The sequence below is a fragment of the Spermophilus citellus genome (assembly GCF_964194105.1).
Source record: "Spermophilus citellus genome assembly, chromosome: 7".
Lineage (NCBI taxonomy): Eukaryota > Metazoa > Chordata > Mammalia > Rodentia > Sciuridae > Spermophilus > Spermophilus citellus.
The window spans coordinates 49,547,957-49,569,462 of record NC_138188.1 but is presented as its reverse complement, the minus strand read 5'-3'; the positions used below and the strand labels follow the sequence as shown (position 1 = coordinate 49,569,462).

Sequence of the window (21,506 nt, the reverse complement as noted above, 5' to 3'; positions counted from 1 at the left end):
TATTAAATAGCTACTTGTTTTAAAGAGTGTATTAACATGGAAAGCTGTTTATGACATTAGGTAAAATAACATAAATATACAATAATCCAATAATGACAAAAAAAAACCATAAAATAAGAGAATATAACTATATCAAAATGTTAAAATGAGACATTTAACTATGGGTAGTATTATTTTTTCTCTCTACTTCCTATATTTTCTTTAGTAATGTTTTAATCTCCAGATAATTTGATATAACTATGAAATCAGCAACAGCTCTTGTATTGCAACATACCAAGTCATGCTACTATCTAACTGGTAAAGCCCGTGACAAGAAAACTAGTCAGAAGGTAACTTACAACAGTTCATGAGTCAACCAAGACTACATTCAGCTACACTTACCAGCAAATAGTATAAACGAATGAGGACTTATTTCTCAGACATAACTCAAGAGTACTCTAATAACTCAAGAGTAGCCACTCCCAGGTTCGGCAGCTGCCTGAGAATGCTATGAGTGGCTCAGGTTCCTTCTCCTGTCCCGGCATCATTAGCTTTCATCTTCATATTTTCCACATGGTATTCACCTTTATTTTTGTCACGCAAGTCTATCTCCATCTGCAGGTCAGTATTCCAGGAGAGAGAGAAAAAGAAGAAACGGAAGAGGTGGCTCTGTATTAGGAAAGGAAGTGCCTTCCTGGAAATCTTGAGCACATGTCCCCCCACTGCATCTCGTGCACACCCATGGGATCTAGGGAAAGGAATGTGTCAGCCAGCACATTGCCAGCCGACTCCAAAAAAGGGCGGGGGGGTGGGGAATCAGAAAAGGCAACAAGCAGGTATCTTCTCTAGTTCAACCTTCTTTTCATTTTTCATACAAGGAATATACTAGTTCTCTCCCTAGGGAAATGCAGAGTGCCATACAGTCACTGCCATGAAGTGAGTCCAGGATCCAAGAGTCCTGGTGATGTCAGGGGTACTCCCCACGGAGAAGGAGGATCTGCATAGCCAGCAATCAATATCTAAAGAAAAGGAATCTGCCTCAGTCCTAATAAGTTAGCTTGGACATGGAACAAGGTAAGGTGTTGACAACACTCATTCAGAAACAGAGAAAATGGGAACCACGCAGTGGTCACTGGACCATAATACATAGCAAATAATTACAGCAAGGCTTCTATTGCCTTGGTCAATCAATCTGTTAAGTTTCTGTTTCTGTAAGATTTTCCTATTCCATTGTCTTCTATGAATCATACCTGAGGTGGACATGGTGGGGAATACCTTTTCTTTCTCTTTTTGGTAGAGTGGATTGAACCCAGGGGTTGCATCACCGGGCTACATCCCAAGCCCTTTTTAGTTTTGAGACAGGAGTTCGATAAATTGCTGAGGTTGGCCACAACATTGCAATCCTCCTGCCTCATTCTCCCAAGTTGCTGGGATTATAGGCAATGGTTACTATACCCATTCTGGAACAATTAGAACTTTAGTATAATCTGAGGAATCTAAATTCAAGTGTTGAGTTCAGAACTTGGTGCCATTTTTTCACTTTAAGGCAATTAATTTTCAGAAAGCAGTAGTAGACAGGTTAAGAAACTAGTTTTCAATTGCCTCAAGGGGGCAGGCAGTTCAGGGCCTGAGGAAGGATTTTAACCTAAGGTGCTACATTCTGGTCCCTTGTCATTGTGTGCCCCCACCACACACACACACTTAGCCTTGAATTCCTGGGAGCAATTGATCTTCATGCCTCGGTTTCCTGAGCACATAGGACTACAGATACATTCCACTGTGTCTGGTTCTGGAAGTAATTTTTAATCTCTAATTACATTAAGGTAATCTATCCGTAACCTAAGTAATCCCAATGAACCATACCTCCCATATCCAGGGCCTGGTGTGGTCCCCTCCCATACTGGTGCTGCTCAGCCATATGACTTGCTTTTTGGCCAATGACACAGGAAGTACGGTGCCAGTAAAGGCTTGCTTATAGAGGCCTGCTCTCTTGGAATGCCCCTCTTCTAAGATTACCATCCATGAGGAAGCCTAAGTCAGCCAGGAGGAGAAGTGACAGGCCAACAGTCTTCTTTCTGCTCCAGCTTTCTTACCTTCCACCTTCTTTCCCACTTCATGGTCATCTTATTTTTATTAGGAGGTTCTAAAGCTATCGCTGTGTTCTGAGACATGTGGCCCTAGTGGGCCATCCTAGCCAGGGCCCAGCCATCATGGTGTGGAGATGAGCTGCCTATACTGCACCCCCACTGAATTCCTGGGCCAGACTCCGGAGTCGAGTTAACAAAACATTTATTGTTTAAAGGCAGTACCTTTTGGGGTGCTCTGAACAGTAATTAACTGAAACACTAGTAAAGGCATAAGGAATGTTTAACAACCTAGTCGTTGATGAGAGTGGAATTGTCTGAACGAAGGCATGAAAGGAAAGTAAAGGAACAGAGTAGAAGAGAAAAAAATATAAAGCAAACGTAAGATGGCAGAGTTAAACTCAAATATTTGCTCCCAGGCAAGTCTACGAATGAGTAGACGAGCCGGAGATCTTGTCTCCGAATAGGCTTTAGACCTAGAGTTTCTTGTCTTTTACCTTTTGGCCTCTGAAATCCTCCCCTACCATTCCCACCTGCCCTGATGCAATGTGAACTGAGAAGTCTGCTGGGGACACCACCCTGGCTTAGACCGGGGCGGAGGCTCGGAACCACCGCACCATCTGGGTCCAGTTCCTTTCTTCCAGGCTTCCGTGTGCTGGAACACTTCTATTATCTTACTTCTGTGGAGATTATAAGAGCTTGTAGTGTTTCTGTGCTCCAAACTGAAAATCTAGTCATCGTCAGGAGTCGCAATCAAGGCATTTTGCAACACAGGAAACAGCGCAGCTGCAGCCCTGGGTTCGGAGGTGAGCTCGGCGAGGGCCCGGGATAGGCGTCCGGCGCGAGGCGACCCCGTGTGGCGATCCCGCCCGCGGCGATGCGTCTCCTCGGGTCCAGCAGCGGCGGGTGAGGAGGCAGGGAGAGACACAGCCCGCCACCCAGCCGCCGGCGAGCGGGAGCCGTGTCCCACCGAGGGGAGCCTGCGTCCGCCCGCAGCTAGCGAACCCGCCGCGCCCCCTCGTGGCGTCAACGCAGAACCGCAGCGGACCTCAGCGCTAGCACGTGAGCGCGCACGCGCGGCGCCCCTTTCCGGCACCCCCAGCGCCGGCCTCGGCCCCGCCCCCTGAGGGCCCCGCCCCAGCCACGCCCCCGACCGCGGGAGGCGGGACCGGAAGCCGCTTAAAGCCGAGCCCGAGGTGACAGCGAGCGAGCCGGCCAGAGAGCGGTGCGGCGTTCTGCGCGCTGTCCTCGGCGGGATGGCCCGTGCGCGGCTCGCCGCGTCGCTGACCCGCGGTTCCTAGACGCCGGCGCCAGATCCCACCATAGCCCCCACAGTCCGCCGTGGCCCTCCGCCGTGCCCGCCCTCGCTGAGGTAAGCCGGGGCAGCGGGACCCCGGCGGGATAGCGGCGCCGCTCGGGCCGCGCTCCGGCGGCTGCCTTGGCCGCCCGTGGCGCGGCATCGGCGGGCCCGGCCGCGCGCTCCGCCTGTCGCCGGCTGATGTGCAACGGTAGACGTGCCGAAGCCGCCCTTTTTGCGGCCGGCTGCGGCGCGAAGTTGGCGGCCGCCCCCAGAACTTCGGGCGCCTGCTGCTTGCCGGGCGCCGGCTGTCCGGCGCGGCTCCTGGCGGTCTCGAGGGCAGCGGGCGGGTGGCCGGCAGGAGGCGCCGCTCGGACCCGCGGCGGGCGCGGACGGCGCGCGGCCACCGGCGTCCTTCGACCGCTGGTCCCTGTGGTGCCGGCTGATGGGGATGGGGTCCCGCCGCGCCGCGGGCTGGCCGGGCGGCGGTGGGAGCGCGAGTGAGTGTGCACGCACACGTCCTCGGGCGCGCCGGCGGGTGGGGGAGTGGTCGGTGTGCGTGCGTGGGCTCCGGGTGCGCAGGGAATACTGAGGGCTGTGCCAGTTGTGCCTGGAGGCAGGAGCACCGGAGGATGAATAATAACGCCTGGCTTGGCTGCCTTCCAGTTGATTTATGTCTCGTGTCAGGTCCCTGCCTCGCGAAGCTTTCCTAACAATGCCAGCTCACACTGAACGCTCCTTCCTCCACCTCTTCGTTTTGCACTTAGGCTAGCACTTTGTCATGTACCGTGCTCCGTGTTTTCTGTTTCTAAGTTCGGTTGTTCATTTTCTACAGATAATGACTTTCTCTAATTAGGACTTGAATATTTACTTTTCTCGGGACTCAGTTTTTGTTTTTGACCTACAAGCAACCAAGAACAAAGTTTTTAACGCATGCCTTTTCTTCATTAATTCAGCTAACGAAATATTTATGGGACACCCACTGTGTGCATTGTGCTGGGCGTTGTACTGGACACCTACCGTGCATACTTGATTAAGTCATGGGCCTTTGCATCAAAGAGCTCTTTCAGTTTATTGGACAAGAGAAGAGAATTAATTGCTCATTATTTTTCTCACCTGGCACAATCTCAGTAAATATTTTCAAATTTCACTTTTGTTCAAGGATTCTGATTCTTGTAAGAAAATTTCTTTCAGGAGTTCATTCAGAATCTGAAATTTGGGTGTGTATTTTATGCTGCCTTTCTGTAATATAAAAATTAGACGTTTACCCATAATGTAGTTGTGTTTGGTTTTTAACACACTATGCAGTGTGATTATTGCTGAAACTAAAGGCCTGATATTCCTTCTCAGTAGTGGTAATGTTTTTCAGGGGATTGCAAACATTCTTGGAGTATATTGGAACTTTATGAATATGGAAATGTTTAACAGGCTCCTGGGTTTATCCCATGTAACAACACTTCAATTGATAGTTCCTTGTTTTCTGTGTGTATTCTCACACCCCCAAATTCACTAACTTTGAAGTTTATCTTTCATTTGAACTTTTTCCCCTACAAAGAAACCAAGTTTTTGTCAACTCATGAAGCGGATGGTACATAAACAACGTAAGAGAACCACAAAGCTGAGATGTGTGGTTTCTTTGCTGTCTTCATCTAGACACAATTGTGTCTATTTCTCATCTCATCCCACCCTGGCCTTACAATAAAAATTCATACCCAGCAGAATTTCAAACTGTTAAATCCACAAATAAATGCCAAAGTCTTGTTTAAAGGCATTCTTTCTCGCCTGCCTTTACCTGTGCTTTGATTTTGAATAGCTTGTGCTGTTTTGGAGCCTTCCTTTCTTAAGTTAAAGTTGACCTGTAAAGACTAAATATAGCACAGGAGGAGTACTTTCAGTGACTTAGTCACAGACCAACAAAACATTTTAATGAATGAATGGGATTCAGTTGTCATTTTGTAAATGATCATCTTTCTTACTTTCCTGATAGGATTTTTAGACCCTGCAGAGGAATTGGAGCTTACTCACATTGTGGAAATGGAAACCACCGAACCTGAGCCAGACTGTGTAGTGCAGCCTCCTTCTCCTCCTGATGACTTTTCATGCCAAATGAGACTCTCTGAGAAGATCACTCCATTGAAGACTTGTTTTAAGAAAAAGCCAGATCAGAAGAGATTGGGAACCGGAACCCTGAGGTCTTTGAGACCAATATTAAACACTTTGCTGGAATCTGGATCACTTGATGGGGTTTTTAGATCTAGAGACCAGAGTGGAGATGAGAGCAGTTTACATGAACCTATGGTGAAAAAACCCCTGGAAATTAATCCACCGTGTCCAACAGCAGAAAACAATGTGTCTGTCCTGATTCCTGATGGGACAAATGTTGGGGGCCAAATACCGGAAGCCCATCCTTCCACTGATGCTCCAGAACAAGTGGTTCCAATCCAGGATCACAGCTTTCCACCAGAAACCATCAGTGGGACGGTGGCTGATTCAACAGCAGGGCACTTCCAGACTGATCTTTTGCATCCGGTTTCAAGTGATATTCCTACTAGCCCTGACTGCATAGACAAAGTCATGGATTATGTTCCAGGGGTTTTCCAAGACAACAGTTTTACAATCCAGTACATTTTGGACACCAGTGATAAGTTGAGTACTGAGCTCTTCCAGGACAAGAGTGAGGAGGCTTCCCTTGACCTTGTGTTTGAGCTGGTAAACCAGCTACAGTACCACACTCACCAAGAGAATGGAATTGAAATTTGCATGGAATTTCTGCAAGGCACTTGTATTTATGGCAGGGATTGTTTGAAGCATCACACAGTTTTACCATATCATTGGCAGATCAAGAGGACAACTACTCAGAAGTGGCAGAGTGTATCCAATGATTCTCAGGAGCACTTGGAAAGATTTTATTGTAATCCAGAAAATGATAGAATGAGAATGAAGTACGGGTATGTATTATGACAAATTATAAAAACTGCTAAATGCTTTAGAGAATGTAAAAAGGCTGAAATATGGTAGTTTCTTTCAGTAGTTAAAACCTGTATAGGTTTCATTCTTTTTTTGTTGTTGTTATTCCTTTGGCTTTATTCTATCTTGATTTTTTTTTTTAAAATGATGCTTGAATGCAGGCTATTTATCAAACCTGACAATGAAGGTTTTATGATTTGAACAATTCAGATGTCATTTCGTTCAGTGTGCATGTGATTGAGAAGTTGCACATATATTGAATTTTGTATATCAAGTACTAATTTAATCTCACAGGAAAACTTGCTTTTGAAAGACAATCCCATGATAAATCTTATTATAACATAATCAATACCTAATTTGTCTAATTTTAAATTTTTGCGTGTGGAGTAGCTACTACTTTTTTATATTCAATGGCATATCTTTTATTTTATTTTTAAAATTTGTTTTATTTATACACGACAATAGAATGCACTATGAGTAGCTGCTACTTTTTTTTAAAGGAAAATATTTGGAGATATTTGTGGCCTTTTTCGCTTTTAGTAGTACAAACACTTTTTCTGTGAATGATTCAGAAGTTCCTCCCATACTTCTGAATCATGCCAGAATACATTAAATCTCTTTTATTAGTTTCCTTAAAGCATTTTACTACTAAGTTTCCACAATTCAGTTTTTATTTTTTTCTTTTCAATTCTGGAAGAGTCTTTACAGTGAGTAAAGGGAGGATTTATTTTAATGGAAATGTTTATCACCTTCATAAAAACTATGCTTGAATTTTGGTTTGCAAGATGTGTTTGTACATAATTCAGTCCTTTTAGTATGGCTGTGTAAGCAGTATTCACTGACATGGAATTTACATTTCCACATTTTAATTTTTGTGTAACTGAATTTTATTTAAAATGAGGAGAATGATAGTTACCACTTATAAATTTGATATGCAAAAATGGCTGTATATAGTACATTCATCTTTCTGTTTCTAAGTTGTTTTTCCTGTAGTGTAGAAGGAGTTAAAGTGTGGGACGTTAATAGATATTTGTATTTGATCAAGAGAAAGGATTAAAATTTTAGAGCACTTTCCATGGTATCTGACTTTGAAGACCTTTAGGGCAACCTTTAACATCATAAATAATGAGTGGCTTGGCCTGATACTAAGAGGCATAACCCACAGGGGGAGGGGAATTATACTGAGTATCCTAACCCAGGAGGCCAGAGGAAAAACTTCCTTAAGGGTCAAATGTTAACAGGAAAAAGTTAAGTTACACTACCCAAGGGTCTGGAGAGTCATCAAATGGTGGCAGTAAACCATTTACAAGTTGTCAAATTCTTAGTCTTGTTTCCAACCTTCTGTATTCTGACATGGTTCCAGAGCATTGTTGATATTAGGGTTGCTTTGTTGTTTTGTTTTTGGTTATTTTAACTTTTGGTCCCAGTTTAGTATTGACTAAGTGGTTTTCTTTTAGAGTTTCAGTATTTCACTTACATAGTGCCCAGATCCATGTCTTTTTAGCAACTTAATTATCATGAAACTGGAACTGTGCATCTTGTTTCAGAAGAGAAGTGCGGAACAAGATGATAAATAGTTTAAGGCTCAAGTTTAAAGAAATATAGAAGACCCCTTGGATAAAAATAAGGTCATGTCAAGAATTTAGTTTTCCTTACTATAAATAAGTTATTTTAATGATTTAATGCATTCAAGATTCTACTTGAATTTTGCTTGGGTTGCAAAAATCTTATAAAGCTAAGTCCTTTTAACTTACTTCTTTTTTTAAAATATTTTTTTAGTTGTAGATGGATACAATACCTTTATTTTATTTTTAAGTGGTGCTAAGGATCGAGCCGTGCCTTCCACATTCGAGGCGAGCACTCTACTACTGCACTACAACCCCAGCCCTTATTTCTTAATGCCAACATTGGAAGAGAAAAACATTTTTCATTTTTTTTAAAAAATCTTTTTAATAAGGTATCATTCAAAACCTGTGTTGGCCCCTGAGCTAGCAATTCTAATTGCTGTGTCAAGGGTAATTAATTTTTTATGTACGTACTCTCAAAGCCACTCTAATCTTTCCATCTCCAAATTGCAAAATTCTGCAGAGCAGTAGCCTCCCACTTCACTCTTTCAAAGCACATTTCCAGTCTGCTTAGTACTTGAGCATCTTGGTACACTTAGGTTTCTATATTGAATTGTTCAGGAAGAAACTAGCAGGATTATTATGCACTACATTACATTCTGTTACCATGAGCAAACGCAAGACAGTTATTTTGATCCCAGAAGATCTGGGACTTCTTGGGTCATCAGCATATTGGGTATTTTAGCCTTTAGTATTTGCTGAAGAATAGATGCAAGACCCAAAGCATGCATTGTTGGCTCAATTTATAAAATGGTTGAAGTTGGCACTTGATTTCCAAATCAGTTTTAATCAAGTAAATTAATGTTTATCTGACATTTAGGAGAGGGAAAAAAGTATGAGTGGCTACAATCATTATTAATATTGTATATGGTCTTGCTCTGATAAAATAGCAAAAAGTAGGAACTGTTGAACAGGAAGAAATAAAGATTGTAAATGGCTAAGTGTCAAAAATTAGGCTTTTGGGAAGTTGACCTGTGGTTACTGCAACCTGGTTTTCCTTGTATTCCAAAGCGATGTTGTGTTTCCTGGCAACAAGATGCAGATAACGGCATGTTGAGCCTTGCTGAGAGATTCACAAACAAGCTGGAGCAGCCCAGGTTCACATGGTTACCACATTATTTGGCAAAAGCTATTAATCTCTGTGGTCAGGCCTGTAGAGCTGGTCTATCTGTGCAGATTGCACATAACCAGGAAGTGTGTGTTCAGCTGCTTATATGTCCAAATCAGACCCAGTAGTATTTGGATTCAGGAACAGTGAATAATGAATGGCATTTGTTTATCCTACTTGTTTTCAATAGTTCATATGATTTGGTAAGTCTCTATACTATAACAACATCTTTTTTTTTTTTTTTTTTAATTGAACCCAGGGCCTTGTGCATGTGAGGCAAGCACTGTACCAACTGAACTATATCCCCAGTCCCAATATAACAATATTTTTATTATGTAGAACTTGGGGAAAGTTCATAGGTCTGGTTCCCTAGCAGAGACAAAAGTTCATAGTTTCAAACTATGCAGATAAATTATTTTAATTTACTTCACAAACAATGTGAGGGTTTAATATCTATGTTACTCTAAATTAGATATATAGTGTTCACTTTGTCAGAATGAAATTGAAAAGGAAACAGCTCTTTAGGCAAGATAATTAGATATTAAAAACACGTAGAAAAGGATTTCAGTAATAAGTGCTTATTTGGTTCATTGTAATTAAATTTTGATACAATCATCTTTGTTTTCTCACTCTGCTTTTATATTCTATCTATAGATGTTTATTGTCAACATCAAAGTCAAATATGTATGAACTCCCCAGATTTGATGCTGAAGTTTTATTTCTTCATGGGATGGGCCTTGAAGATTTTCCAAATTCCAAATATGCAGTTGAGAAAACAACACTGAATGTTGTATTTTTCATTAAGAAAACAGTCTTTAACAGTTTAGCCACTCATCCTTATTAAAAGATGATGTTGGGATTTTGAAAGAGCCTTGCTATCTCTGTACTCCAGTACTGGTATGGATAGTTGAAATATTGAAGCAGTATAGATCTTTTCAGCAACCATGATCACCATTGGTTTCACGTTACATTCATTTCAAAGTGTGCAAGAAGTTTTCTGGTTATTGCCACCCATAAAGAAAGGGATACACTGCAAACCATCTTTTGGAGATTACTTGCTGTTTAAAGGATGACTAGTGATTAATTCCAGTGATGCAATGACTATTGTTCTAGCTCTGAATTTGCAGGAAGAGGGTAGGAGTGAAGAAGAAAATTGCAAACTGTGAATCTCTGGTTAGTTTTTCTCAGAGTTCTTTTCTTTTGGAGTTAATGTTTATTGATAAAAGAGAAAGTTTATTTGTTTAAGGCTTAACCTAGAGTGTTGTCATAACCTTAGTTTTTGAGCGATTTTGATAACTAATTGCTCTTAGCAGTCTCTTTAATCTGTCCAAGAGACAGTCCCATTAAATAACTTCATAGAAACTATGTAAAAAGACAAAAGAGAAATTTATATTAATGATGGTAGAAAGCATTTTTTTTGTTGTAGTCTATGTAACTCTCAGAGTGAATTAATTTAAACTAGAGCAAGCTCCTGACTGAACTGTACTAGAATAGTTAAATTAGCCTAGTTAGCCTGGCCTGCACAGCTGCGATGATGTATGAACTAATTCATTATGTGTTATTGATAACACTGGAGAGAAGAGAACAGCTGAAACTTACTATGCCTTGTGACTTTTTGGTATTTCTTGAATATACACAGCTGTATGAGTTTGGATTTATTTTAAAAATTCCTGCCTAAGAGAAAGAGAGCTCCATAAGCAAGAACTGTGTTTGAAGTGACTTTCAAAATGTGTGCCTTGTGCTCTCGGATAAAGCAGTCCAATGAATTATTTTTTGTACTTCTTTATGCTGCTATTTACATATGAAATAAAACTAATTAGCTTCTATCTATACTAATCTAGAGAAGTCCCTGGGTCTGTGTAGAGCTATCATGAGAATCAATAGCAATCATTCATTTATTCCCTTTCTGCTTTTCATCAATAAGCAGATTAGACTTTTTGAAGCAGCTGTCACCTGGCTTCAGGTTGGGGTCACTCTTTTCCTGATGTCTATCTATGGTAATGAAAATGAACCTTGCAAAAGCAAAGATTTATGACTTAAATTAGTTGGAAGAAGTAGCTTATAAGGTTCTCTAACAGTTCCTAAAAATAACTGCATGATATGTTAAGTATTTTATCATTGAATGGGGTCCCAAGCTTTTATTTTTTTACTTTTTATAAATAATAAAAAGGAATCTTTTGCACATGGTGGGCTTGCAAAAAATGCTACTTTTGACTGATTAACTCTGCTGTGTCCTGTAAATCTATTTCCTATTTCTTGTTAAACCAGAATTTCTAGATTCTAAGATGTACATTCTATCATAAAGCAAAGGTAAATTTGGAAAATCTTCTGTGTATTTGTGGTTATGGTCGTGATCTTCGGTTTATTCTGGGTTTGGGGTCTGCTTTTCGCTAATAGACCTCGATTATTGGAGGAATGTTGCTAAAATCCAGCTATTTGAAATTGTGACTATCTTCTTATAGTTTTTTATTTCATCCCATAATTTGAGACCCCAGATTTTTCATTCTTTGGTAATGATTTTGAATTGCATTTAAATAGGAAGTCAGGTCCTCTTCACCTATGTCAACAACCTTTAATAATTATCATACTCCTACTAGTGAATTGTGGGAGGAAAACTGAGTTCATATGTATAACATTTTTATAAAGGAAAATGAAATAGAAGTTTAGAGTTATGATTTTTCTTACACAACTTTCTGAACAGGTGGTTAATATTGGACACTGGTAAATTAAAAAAATACTGTAAAAGTAGTAGAGCTTCTGGTTTTATATTAAGTCTGAGAGTTTTGAGATAGCAGTGTGAGTGATTTTATATCTTTGAAAAAAGACGAGAAGGCTGAAGATTGAGCCATTTTCTGTTTCATTCTGGGTTTGAAATTGTTAGGTAATAGTCTTAAGATCTTGGGTTGAACTGTACTTTGCAACACCACAAACACAGACTGTACAAAGGAATAAAATACATCTAAAGTTCACAATTTCTAGGAGCATATAAACCACATTTCATACATGAAGGAACTTCTTGAACTAAACTAAATATTGCTTACTTTTATATTAATGTATGCCTGCTTTTATATTTAGATTATTTACCTAAGTGTTTCCTAGGAATTATACTGCATATAGTCTTTCCCCTATTTAAAATTTCTTCCTCCAAGTGTTAAACCTCATCCAGCCTAAATTCTGAAACTATAATTGAAAGCCTTACATAAAAAATTATTTTTAGTTGTAGTTAGACACAATGTTTATTTAATTTATTTATATGTGGTGCTCCCCTCACATGTGCTAGGCGAGCACTCTACTGCTGAGCTACAACCCCAGCCCAAGCCTCATATTTTTTAATGCAGTTAATTCCTTCTTTGTAGAAGAATTTGAAATTACAAGTGATACGTTCTGAAATACATTTTGAAATTTTTGCAAACTTTATGTAAAATCACTTATTCAACTTGGTATTTTGTAAATATATATATAATCTGTACAAAAATAGTTGATGTAAACAGTCCTGTGATCTGGAACCTCAGTTTAGAAGTTGATAATATTAATAAACTTTAGTTGTCAAGTGTGAAACTTCCAATTTTCCTTCCTGACCTAACCAGTTACTGTTACTAAGACAAGCATAGAAGAGAGCTAACTAAGCATTAATATTTGCTGTTTCTACACAACAAAATGTCTGACTCCTCAGGCCCTTTTCAGTCCTTCTCTGGTCACTGCCGTTTACTGGTAACAACTGCTTGACCACTAAAGGGCCTTTGCATGGTCATCACAATGAAAGGATAAGCTCTTGTAAGAGTGAGAATGCTAGAGTGACTGTTCCCTTTCACACTGGTCTGCAGAAACCAGTGACTTTCGACTTGTGTGTACCACAAAAAGTTGTGTAAGGAGCATAGTAGGAATCTCTCATGACTAAATTATCTGAAAAAGAGTTCAGTAAATTTGTATGCATAAAAGTCCTCTGTCTTGGTGGTATTGTTCCTGAGCATGAGGAAGAGTTTGTGTCATGTTGGTTGAAAGAGCACTATTCATAATGATGGAAAATATGTTTAGGCTGTGTGTAACAGGAATTTCTCTATTACGTTAGGTTTTTGTTCCCTCTTTTTGCATTAATTAAGGGATTTTTATTTTGTCCCTTCTCATATGATATATGGCCATAGAGTTCTTCGCTTAAAATTTTTACTAGCACTGAAGTAGTGAAGAATGGCCAGGATGGGGAGCCCAAGGGTGAACTTTGTTCTATTGCGTGTGCTTTCAGAGTGTGGTCTCACCCTGTGATCTTCATTACTCCCATAGCTGATCAGGGTAGACAGCAGGCAAACTGCATAAAATACCCTCAATAAGTTCCTGCTGCTTTGTTCTTAGGTTTCTGTCACCTGGTTTAGCTCTTTCATTTCCAGGCATTGGGAGAGGAAAACTAAGCACTGAAGAAATGCTGGATTTGCCTTTCAGATTTAATTCTCATCCAAATAGAAGAAAGACATCCTTGAATCTGGGAAGAGTATGTGAAATTGAAGAAGCTTTGCTTGCTTGCTTTCTGACATTTTTGATTATCCAAATGCTGCCAGACATCAGTAGCATAGTGTGAAGTGGTCTATGGATTAATTTAATATCCAAAAAATTTTTAGACTAATGTTTCGGAAAATCTTGGTTTATAGACTCTCTTTCTTCCAGAAACAATTACTGATTGAAGATAAGGTGATCATGGTTTACCAAACATAGATAGGAAAAACATCTATCTCTTAATATCTTTTCAGTGGGAAACTGCCCACCCCATTTACTTGAATAACTATCATTGATGAATTTGATGTAGTTTGTTTACAGTCAGATGGAAAGTCTACTACAAGCTGTTTATTCATCTCTGGGTTCTCAGCACCAATACATAACAAGCCATTAGTGAACATATTTTCAGTTATTTCACTGACCAGTTAAATTTATCTGGATTAATGGGAGGGAGGAAGATAAAACTATTAAATATGAGAAAATTCTGAGTAAAACCTTTTTAAAGCAGTCATTTGTTTAATTTAAGTGTCAAACCAGAAGTAAATTAAGCTAATAGATTAGATCTTGCTAGAGATTAGTAGAGGATGTTTTATGATAATTTTTATAATTAGTATTTTGTTTATGTGTAAATGAGTTCTGAATTGCTTAAGGTTATTTGGAAACAACATATTTAAGCATTTTACATTTGCATGTTATAGGATTTTATATATGCTATACTATACTATTGATTTTATACTTATGTAAGAAAGTTTTATATAAAAAAATTTTAGTCCTCTTTAAGTACTGTCAAATTAAAAAAAAATTGAAGTTATCAGTATTTGTGCCTTGAATACAAGGGAGAGACATTTTTGGTCTATTTTGAGGTAAGATAGAAACCTCTCAGTTTTAAAAATATTTCATTTTAAAAGGAAGATTCATTTTCCTAAAAAGCTGTAACTGCATAATTTAAGGTAGTATAAGACATGTTATGAAATTTTTAAGCACAAATTTTAAAAACCAGTCTGCTTTCTCTTCCAGCTGTTCTTGTAGAATTTAAGTTTCACTTCCTTGTTAGTCCACAGTTGAAGCTTGTCTCACTGTAGTCACCTTCTACAAGTTTCAGGACATGTGATTAAACTTGGATCACAGTTAAGACTGTATGATATTTCTGGTTATCTTCAGGGTACAAAATTTAATCCCATGCCTTCATAAATAGGTAGCAGTGAGTCTTCTAGTCTCGTAAGTATAATTTTTATTTAAGACTTACATAAGATTTCAGATTTATTCACATCTTGTTAGAAAGCATTTTGTGGATATGTGTTCTTTTGCATTGATCTTTACTTTTCTAATTAAAAAAAAAAAAAAAAAGCCAGCCTAACAGTCTCTTTTCCTTGTGTGGTAATGTAATTGCTTTCAGTGGTTGCATGTGTGGCAGTGGTGGGTAGGGGGTTCAACATATGGCCTTACTTATTAGCAGGTTAACAAAACATTCTCATGAATTTGATGGCCAGTGCCTTAGTACCAAAGCTTTTTGAGAATAAGCTGTGCTAGCTGTGTTATATGTTTGTTTAGATACCTACATTCTTCTGGAGAATATGCAATTATACAAATGTAAAAATCAGGTATTCTTTCATTTAGGAAACTACCTACTTCCCCTCTCTCTCCTATTTCTTATTCTTTTTTTCTATTCTCTTCTGGAATGACTTGAATACAATAGATTAAATGTCTCACATTTTGTAAATCAGACATAGGGTTTAGCAGACAGATAAATATGATTCCAGATAGTGTCCCACTCAGTAACTGGCTGTCTTCTCAGAAATTCACCTGCTTCCACAATGTTCCAGGAGGGACCAAGGCAATAGAACACAACAGCCAGAATTTTGTCTAATCATTTTTAAAAATTTGTTCTAAAAATAGTTATACATGAAAATATAATGCATTTTGACACATCATCTATAAATGGAGTATAACTTCTCATTCTTCTGATTATACATGATGTAGAATCACACCTGTCATGTAATCATATATGTACATAGAGTAATAATGTCCTATTATCCTCCTACACCCATACCCACTCCCCTCCCTTTGCTCCCCTCTGTCTAATGCAGAGTACCTCTATTTTTCCCTAGCCCCCCTCAGTGTGAATTAGCATCTGTGTATAGACCTTTGTTTTGGGGGATTGGCTTATTTTGCTTAGCATAATATTCTGCAGCTCCATCCATTTACCTGAAAATGCCATAATTTCATTTCTTCTTTAAGGCTGAGTAATATTTCATTGTGTATGTGTACCACACATGTATTTTCTTTATCGGTTGAAGGGCATCTAGGTTGGTTCCATAGTTTGGCTATTGTGAATTGAGCTGCTATAAACATTGATGTGGCTGTATCACTGTATGCTGATTTGTTTAAGTCCTTTGGGTATAAACCAAAGAGTGAGATAGCTGGGTCAAATGGTGGTTCCATTTCCAATTTTCTGAGGAATCGCCATACTGCTTTCCATAATGGTTGCACCAATTTGCAGTCCCACCAGCAAAGTATGAGGTGTACCCTTTCCCCCACATCCTTGCCAACATTTATTGTTGCTTGTATTCTTTTTTTTTTTAAATAATTTTTAGTTGTAGATGGACACAATACCTTTATTTAATTTATTTATTTATATGTGGTGCTGAGGATCAAACCCAGGGCCTCGCATGTAAGGCAAGTGTTCTACCACTGAGCCACAATCCCAGCCCCTGTTTGTATTCTTAATAATTGCCATTTTGACTGGAGTGAGATGAAATCTTTGAGTACTTTTGATTTGCATTTAATACTCTTACCTACCCCTAAGTCTTTTATTGAGATATTTAGAAAGATGAGCTAAATCCATAATTCAGATTTTTATGTTAATAGTTTTACCAAGTGATCTAAACCTCGGTAATCCCATCTTAACTAGATCAATCAGGGTCTTTTCTTAGAGGTAGGCCGATTTTAATTCAGTTAACATTTGATTCTTAGTCTGCCCATAACTACTGAGATCCGTAAGTGTACTGATATAAACTCCCAGTATTGATATATGAGTATGTCTGCCTGCAGCTACTTACAGATGAAAAGGGGAAAAATCCAGTTGTTACCAGGACCCCAATGTTGTATAGAAATTAGAGTCTTAACCTCTGGTGAACATGGAAAGATGTTGCACTGGATGTAAGCATTTTTTAAAAAAAATATATTTATTTTTTAGCTTTAGGTGGACACAATATCTTTATTTTATTTTTATGTGGTGCTGAAGATCAAACTCAGTTCCTCATGCATGCCAGGCGAGCGAACTACTACTTGAGCCATATCCCCAGCCCCCGAATGTAAACATTTATGGATAAGTTTTATTACCCCCTCCAATAGTTTTGTTCTATTTGTTTGAGGCAGTGTTAGCAAAAGTCTTTATTAGTAACAGAATAATTGTCAGTTACTATGTTTCCAAAGCAGAAAGTTATGAGTATATAGTTCTGTGAGGTTTAGTAACTACACTGCTTTCGCAAAATGTTGGTATTGTATATACCATGGCTTTGATTCTCATCATTTTGTAACATATTTGAAAGGGAAGTATAAGCTGCCAGATATAGCCAAGCATTACTAAATGAGTTTTGAAACATCAAAGCCAGGTATCAAAAGCCTACTATATTTTGTGTGCCTGTGAAATTTCTTTAGCAGCAGCAAACATACCTCATCTGCCAAGCCTGTATCCAGCCAGTAGCAGAAGAGTCTGAATACTCTCCAAAGTGCACTTAATCATTCTATGGTTTTGTGACTGTTGGTGTGGGGAGACATTTTCACTTTACATCATAGTAATAATATAAGGCCTACTAATTGTGACTGGTTAGTTTTTTAGGGTATGTTAATAGTTCAAGGTCACAGGTTTATCCTTGTAGAAACCAGTTTACTCTTACAGGCAGGATGCCAAGTTTCCAAAGTCTAACTGATCTGGTTAAAACTAACTAGAATGGTATTCAGAAAAGTTTATACTTAATTGGCCTTTGCTAAAGTCTGAGTTCTATATTTTATTTACATCACCTTCCCACTTAAACATGTTCCGCCTCTTTTAAAAAATTTCTGTTTTACTTAATGGCACCATTATCCAGTCATCTAGATTGGAGATGTGGGACACATCCTGGACTTTATGTGCTCTTCCCCAAATGTACTTGCCTTTCAGGCGGTTTGGTCCTCTTAAATACTTTGCAAATCACCCCTGCAGTTGCCTCCTTAGTCCTCTGTGATCGTTTGTCTTGGGTGCAGTTGTAATAGCTATAAATAGCTAAGCATAGAATAAATATCAATAAATAAATGAGTCTCTTTCCTCACCTCTTCTTATCCTCTCTTGCCAAATATTAATAAATTAGTCCTCCACATCACCACTGTTGGAATGACTTTTATAAAAGGCAAGTGTGAAAGTTGTTGAACATCCACCCATGATTCCTGCTGTTCACAGGGTCTAGTTCTGACCTCTTCACCTCCAGCATTCAGCCATTTCTTTCTTTTTTTTTTTTGGTACTGGGAATTGAACTCAGGGGCACTCAACCACTGAGCCACATCTCCAACCCTATTTTGTGTTTTATTTAGAGACAGGGTCCCACTGACTTGCTTAGTATTTCGCCGTTGCTGATACTGGTTTTGAACTCACGATCCTCTTGTCTCAGCCTCCCCCGAGCTGCTGGGATTACAGGTGTGTGCCACTGCATCCAGCCTCAGCCATTCCTTACCTGGCCCAGCCAGACTCTCCAGTCCAGTCTCTGTCTTATTTCCTCTACCTGTGGACACCCTGACTGTCTATATGAGCCACATTGCTACTCAAATACGCTCCTTGTGCATGTTAGTCACTACCTGTAGGGCCAGGCCTCCCCTGTCTTCCTGGTGATTGACTAGACTGAACACACATTTCATCTACTTTTGGATGTCCCTTGACCACCCTTCCTGTCACCTCTCCCAGCAGAGGTAAGGCATCTGCTTCTGAGTTGTTCCCAGATCTATAGGCCATGTTTCACATATGCCACAGGGTTTGCTTTTCCTGCTAGACTAGCTAGCGCTCTGTGGCCTTTTACCTTTTTTCTCCTATCCCCAGTATGTAGCCCACTACCTAATCATGTGTCTACTTAAGATTATTTTAGCTTTAAAAATGATCACATTTCCTTTTGGTATTCAGATACTATTGCCTACAGTGGTTATGTTCTTTCCTGAGCTCCCAAATGCATAAACTTAGGAACTGTCTCTCTCCTAGTAAGTAGTTGTGTACTGATTTCTGTTTCATTCAACACCTGTTTCTTTATTGGTTCTGATTCTCATTCCAGCTGCCTGTCCTTATTGTAGGCTTTCAGTTTCTTTTAGTATCTGAAACAAAAAAAGAAATGATGTGTGAGGAATACTTCTGACTTAGTGTGGGTGTTGGAGCTCTGTATATTGGTAATATGTGTTGGAAGATGTTGGCCTAATTAGTATGTGAAGATATTTGTTGAGTAAGAGGAGAAACACTGTCACAAAATATCTAAATTATGAGAACGGGTGCCCTTTTCAAAATTTTAAATGAACCTTGTATCTGGATTCTTACAGTGTATGTGTGGTGGTGTGTTAGTTGGCAAAGCTTGTGAAAACAATGGTTAATATTTCAGCAGTTTCAGTCCATTCTTTATAGCAAAAGCAAGGTTTTGTTTTTTTTCTCCCCTGACTCATAGCAGGATTAAATCTGAGGTAAAACAATACAGATTGATTTAGCCACATGATATATTTAGCGAAAGCTAAACTGATCTATGTAGTGACTATCTCCGTTACTTCTCTCTGGTCATCTAGAAGTAGGAATGCCCTCAGGCCAGATAGAATTATTATCCAGAATTATTGCACCCTGCTTTTTAAAAAAAATGTTTACTTTTTAGTTGTAGGTGCACACAATATTTTTGTATTTATGTGGTGCTAAGGATTGAACCCAGTGCCTCAAGCATACTAGGCAAGCACTCTGCCTCTGAGCCACAATCCCAACCCTGCACCGTGCTTTTACAAAGACCACCCTCACTGCTCCCACACTCTCCAATCTCTAGCACTGTTTCTCTTGCACAGTTTCCACACACTCTATATTTACTACTTTGACTCTCTGTCCCTATCTGCTCAATACTCATAATATTCCAACCTGAAGATTCTGAGAGGCAGACTCCTTAACTCATGGCCTGACATCTCTCACATGCCTGTTACACCCTGGTTCACATTTTCTTATGTACCCTAGTTACCCTGTTCAAAAGGTCTCCTCCTTGGCTGTCTAAACTACTCCCTTCTTATGAGAAGCAAAGTGCTTGGAAAACTATTCTTGTTCTTTGATACAACCTTTTACTCACCATTGATGTTTCCTAATATTTAAATTCCTAAAATTCTTTTCTCTTACAGAAAGCTTTCTTGGTTGATAAAGTGAAGCATCTTACTTTCCTGAGTTTTATCCATTCCTGGACACCAGTAACTAGTTTCTTTCCCATAATGCTGCATGTCTATTCTTTTTCCTCTTATTCCCTTTTATGTATTTACCACTGATGAGTTTAGATAGGCAAATAAACTGCTTCTGGTTTTATACTGTGTTAACTATTCCTCTCATGAAGCCCCTGGAATGCAGGGACTACATCTGTTTAATTCATTATGTATTGCCCGATTCATCCCACCATTACCATTACTACACATAGATGACTCTTAACTGCTTTCTGATAATAGGAAGCAGTAATTTGATAAAGAAGAATGGTGGATGTTGAATGTTGGGCAACAGTAATGCACACGTTTATACTGATGCAAATTGTGGAGGAAAATCTTGGCTTTGGATTTTTAAAGCATTCCCTGTTTAAGGGAAGCAGGTGGTAAAATTAATTTTATAAAAAGGATAATTTAATGTTTTTCAAATTTGTTATTTTGCCTCTGTTAGGTCTAGAACTGCACATTGAAAATCAAATACAGCTAAAATAGTACTTTGATCATCAACCCAAAGAAAGTTGATAGTAGTAAATTAGGATTTGTCATAGAAATTTCATAATGCCCAAAGGACTGAAATTCAGAGAGAATGTAGCAAAAGCTGCAGTTGTAGATGTCTTTCTCATGCAAATCATTATCTGTGAAGTTTCAATAATACAGGCGTGCATAGAAATTGCTAGCATGATGTCCAAAATGAAATCTCATACTTAAACAGCAAAAAACATTGGTTTTATTCGTGTTAACATAATGACTGCTGTTCTAAAAACTCCTAAAGGAAATAGGATTTGTTAACTTATAACGGGGAACATTTGATGAGAAATAAGCTTAAAGGGGACAAATGTGGTTAGAAACCCAAAATGGCCTTAAGACAGGGAAAGATTTGTCTTTCTCTTCTCAATTATAACATCATGGTCTCCTAAAGGCCATAAAAATTATTTAAGGCAATTTGATGTGGGGTTTGGCATAGGAGTTCCAAATTTCAGAATTTTTCTTTTTTCTTTCTTTCTCTTTTTTAGGATTTCCCAGAAACATTTTCCCTTTTAAATTAGCTATAACTATTTACTGTAAGTCATTTTAAACAAAACAGTGATCAAATGTGATTTAAGCTATATGTTATTGTCTATGCTTAATAAAAATAAAAAGATATATTTAAAATAAATATATTTCTTTTTATAAGTTATATGCTTTTTTTGGTAACATCAATTGGGCATTTGGCCTGAATTGTTTTCATAGAGAACCTGACTTACAAATTACATCAGGATGAAGGGCGAGAAGTAGATTTTCCTTGACATTTGTCAGGGGTATTGAGAGATGTTAGTAGGCATTCATGAGGAAAAGGGAGAGCCTTGGTGGTAGGTTTGGAAGGCTTTCTGCTAGCACTTCAGGACCTTCCTTAGCGCTCCAAAGGATTGTGGTGAGGCTGCAGTCAGTAACCAAGTGTTTTTCAGACATTCACACCAGAGTTCTTTCTGTACAGAATATGTCACAGTCCTTCAAATGAGTACACCAAACATAGTTTG

The 21,506-nt window shown here is 38.9% G+C and overlaps 1 protein-coding gene across 1 annotated transcript in view; it reads left to right on the top strand.

Annotated features, from left to right (window-relative positions):
- The first annotated feature begins 2,735 nt into the window (after positions 1-2,735).
- TIPARP (TCDD inducible poly(ADP-ribose) polymerase) overlaps positions 2,736-21,506 on the top strand; it is a 30,121-nt gene continuing 11,350 nt past the window's right edge. Inside the window, exons 1-2 of the mRNA XM_081301129.1 lie at positions 2,736-3,435; positions 5,348-6,308. Of these exons, the coding sequence (XP_081157255.1) occupies positions 5,395-6,308 (914 nt within the window). The 5' untranslated portion in view covers positions 2,736-3,435; positions 5,348-5,394. The remainder of the gene's footprint in view (positions 3,436-5,347; positions 6,309-21,506) is intronic.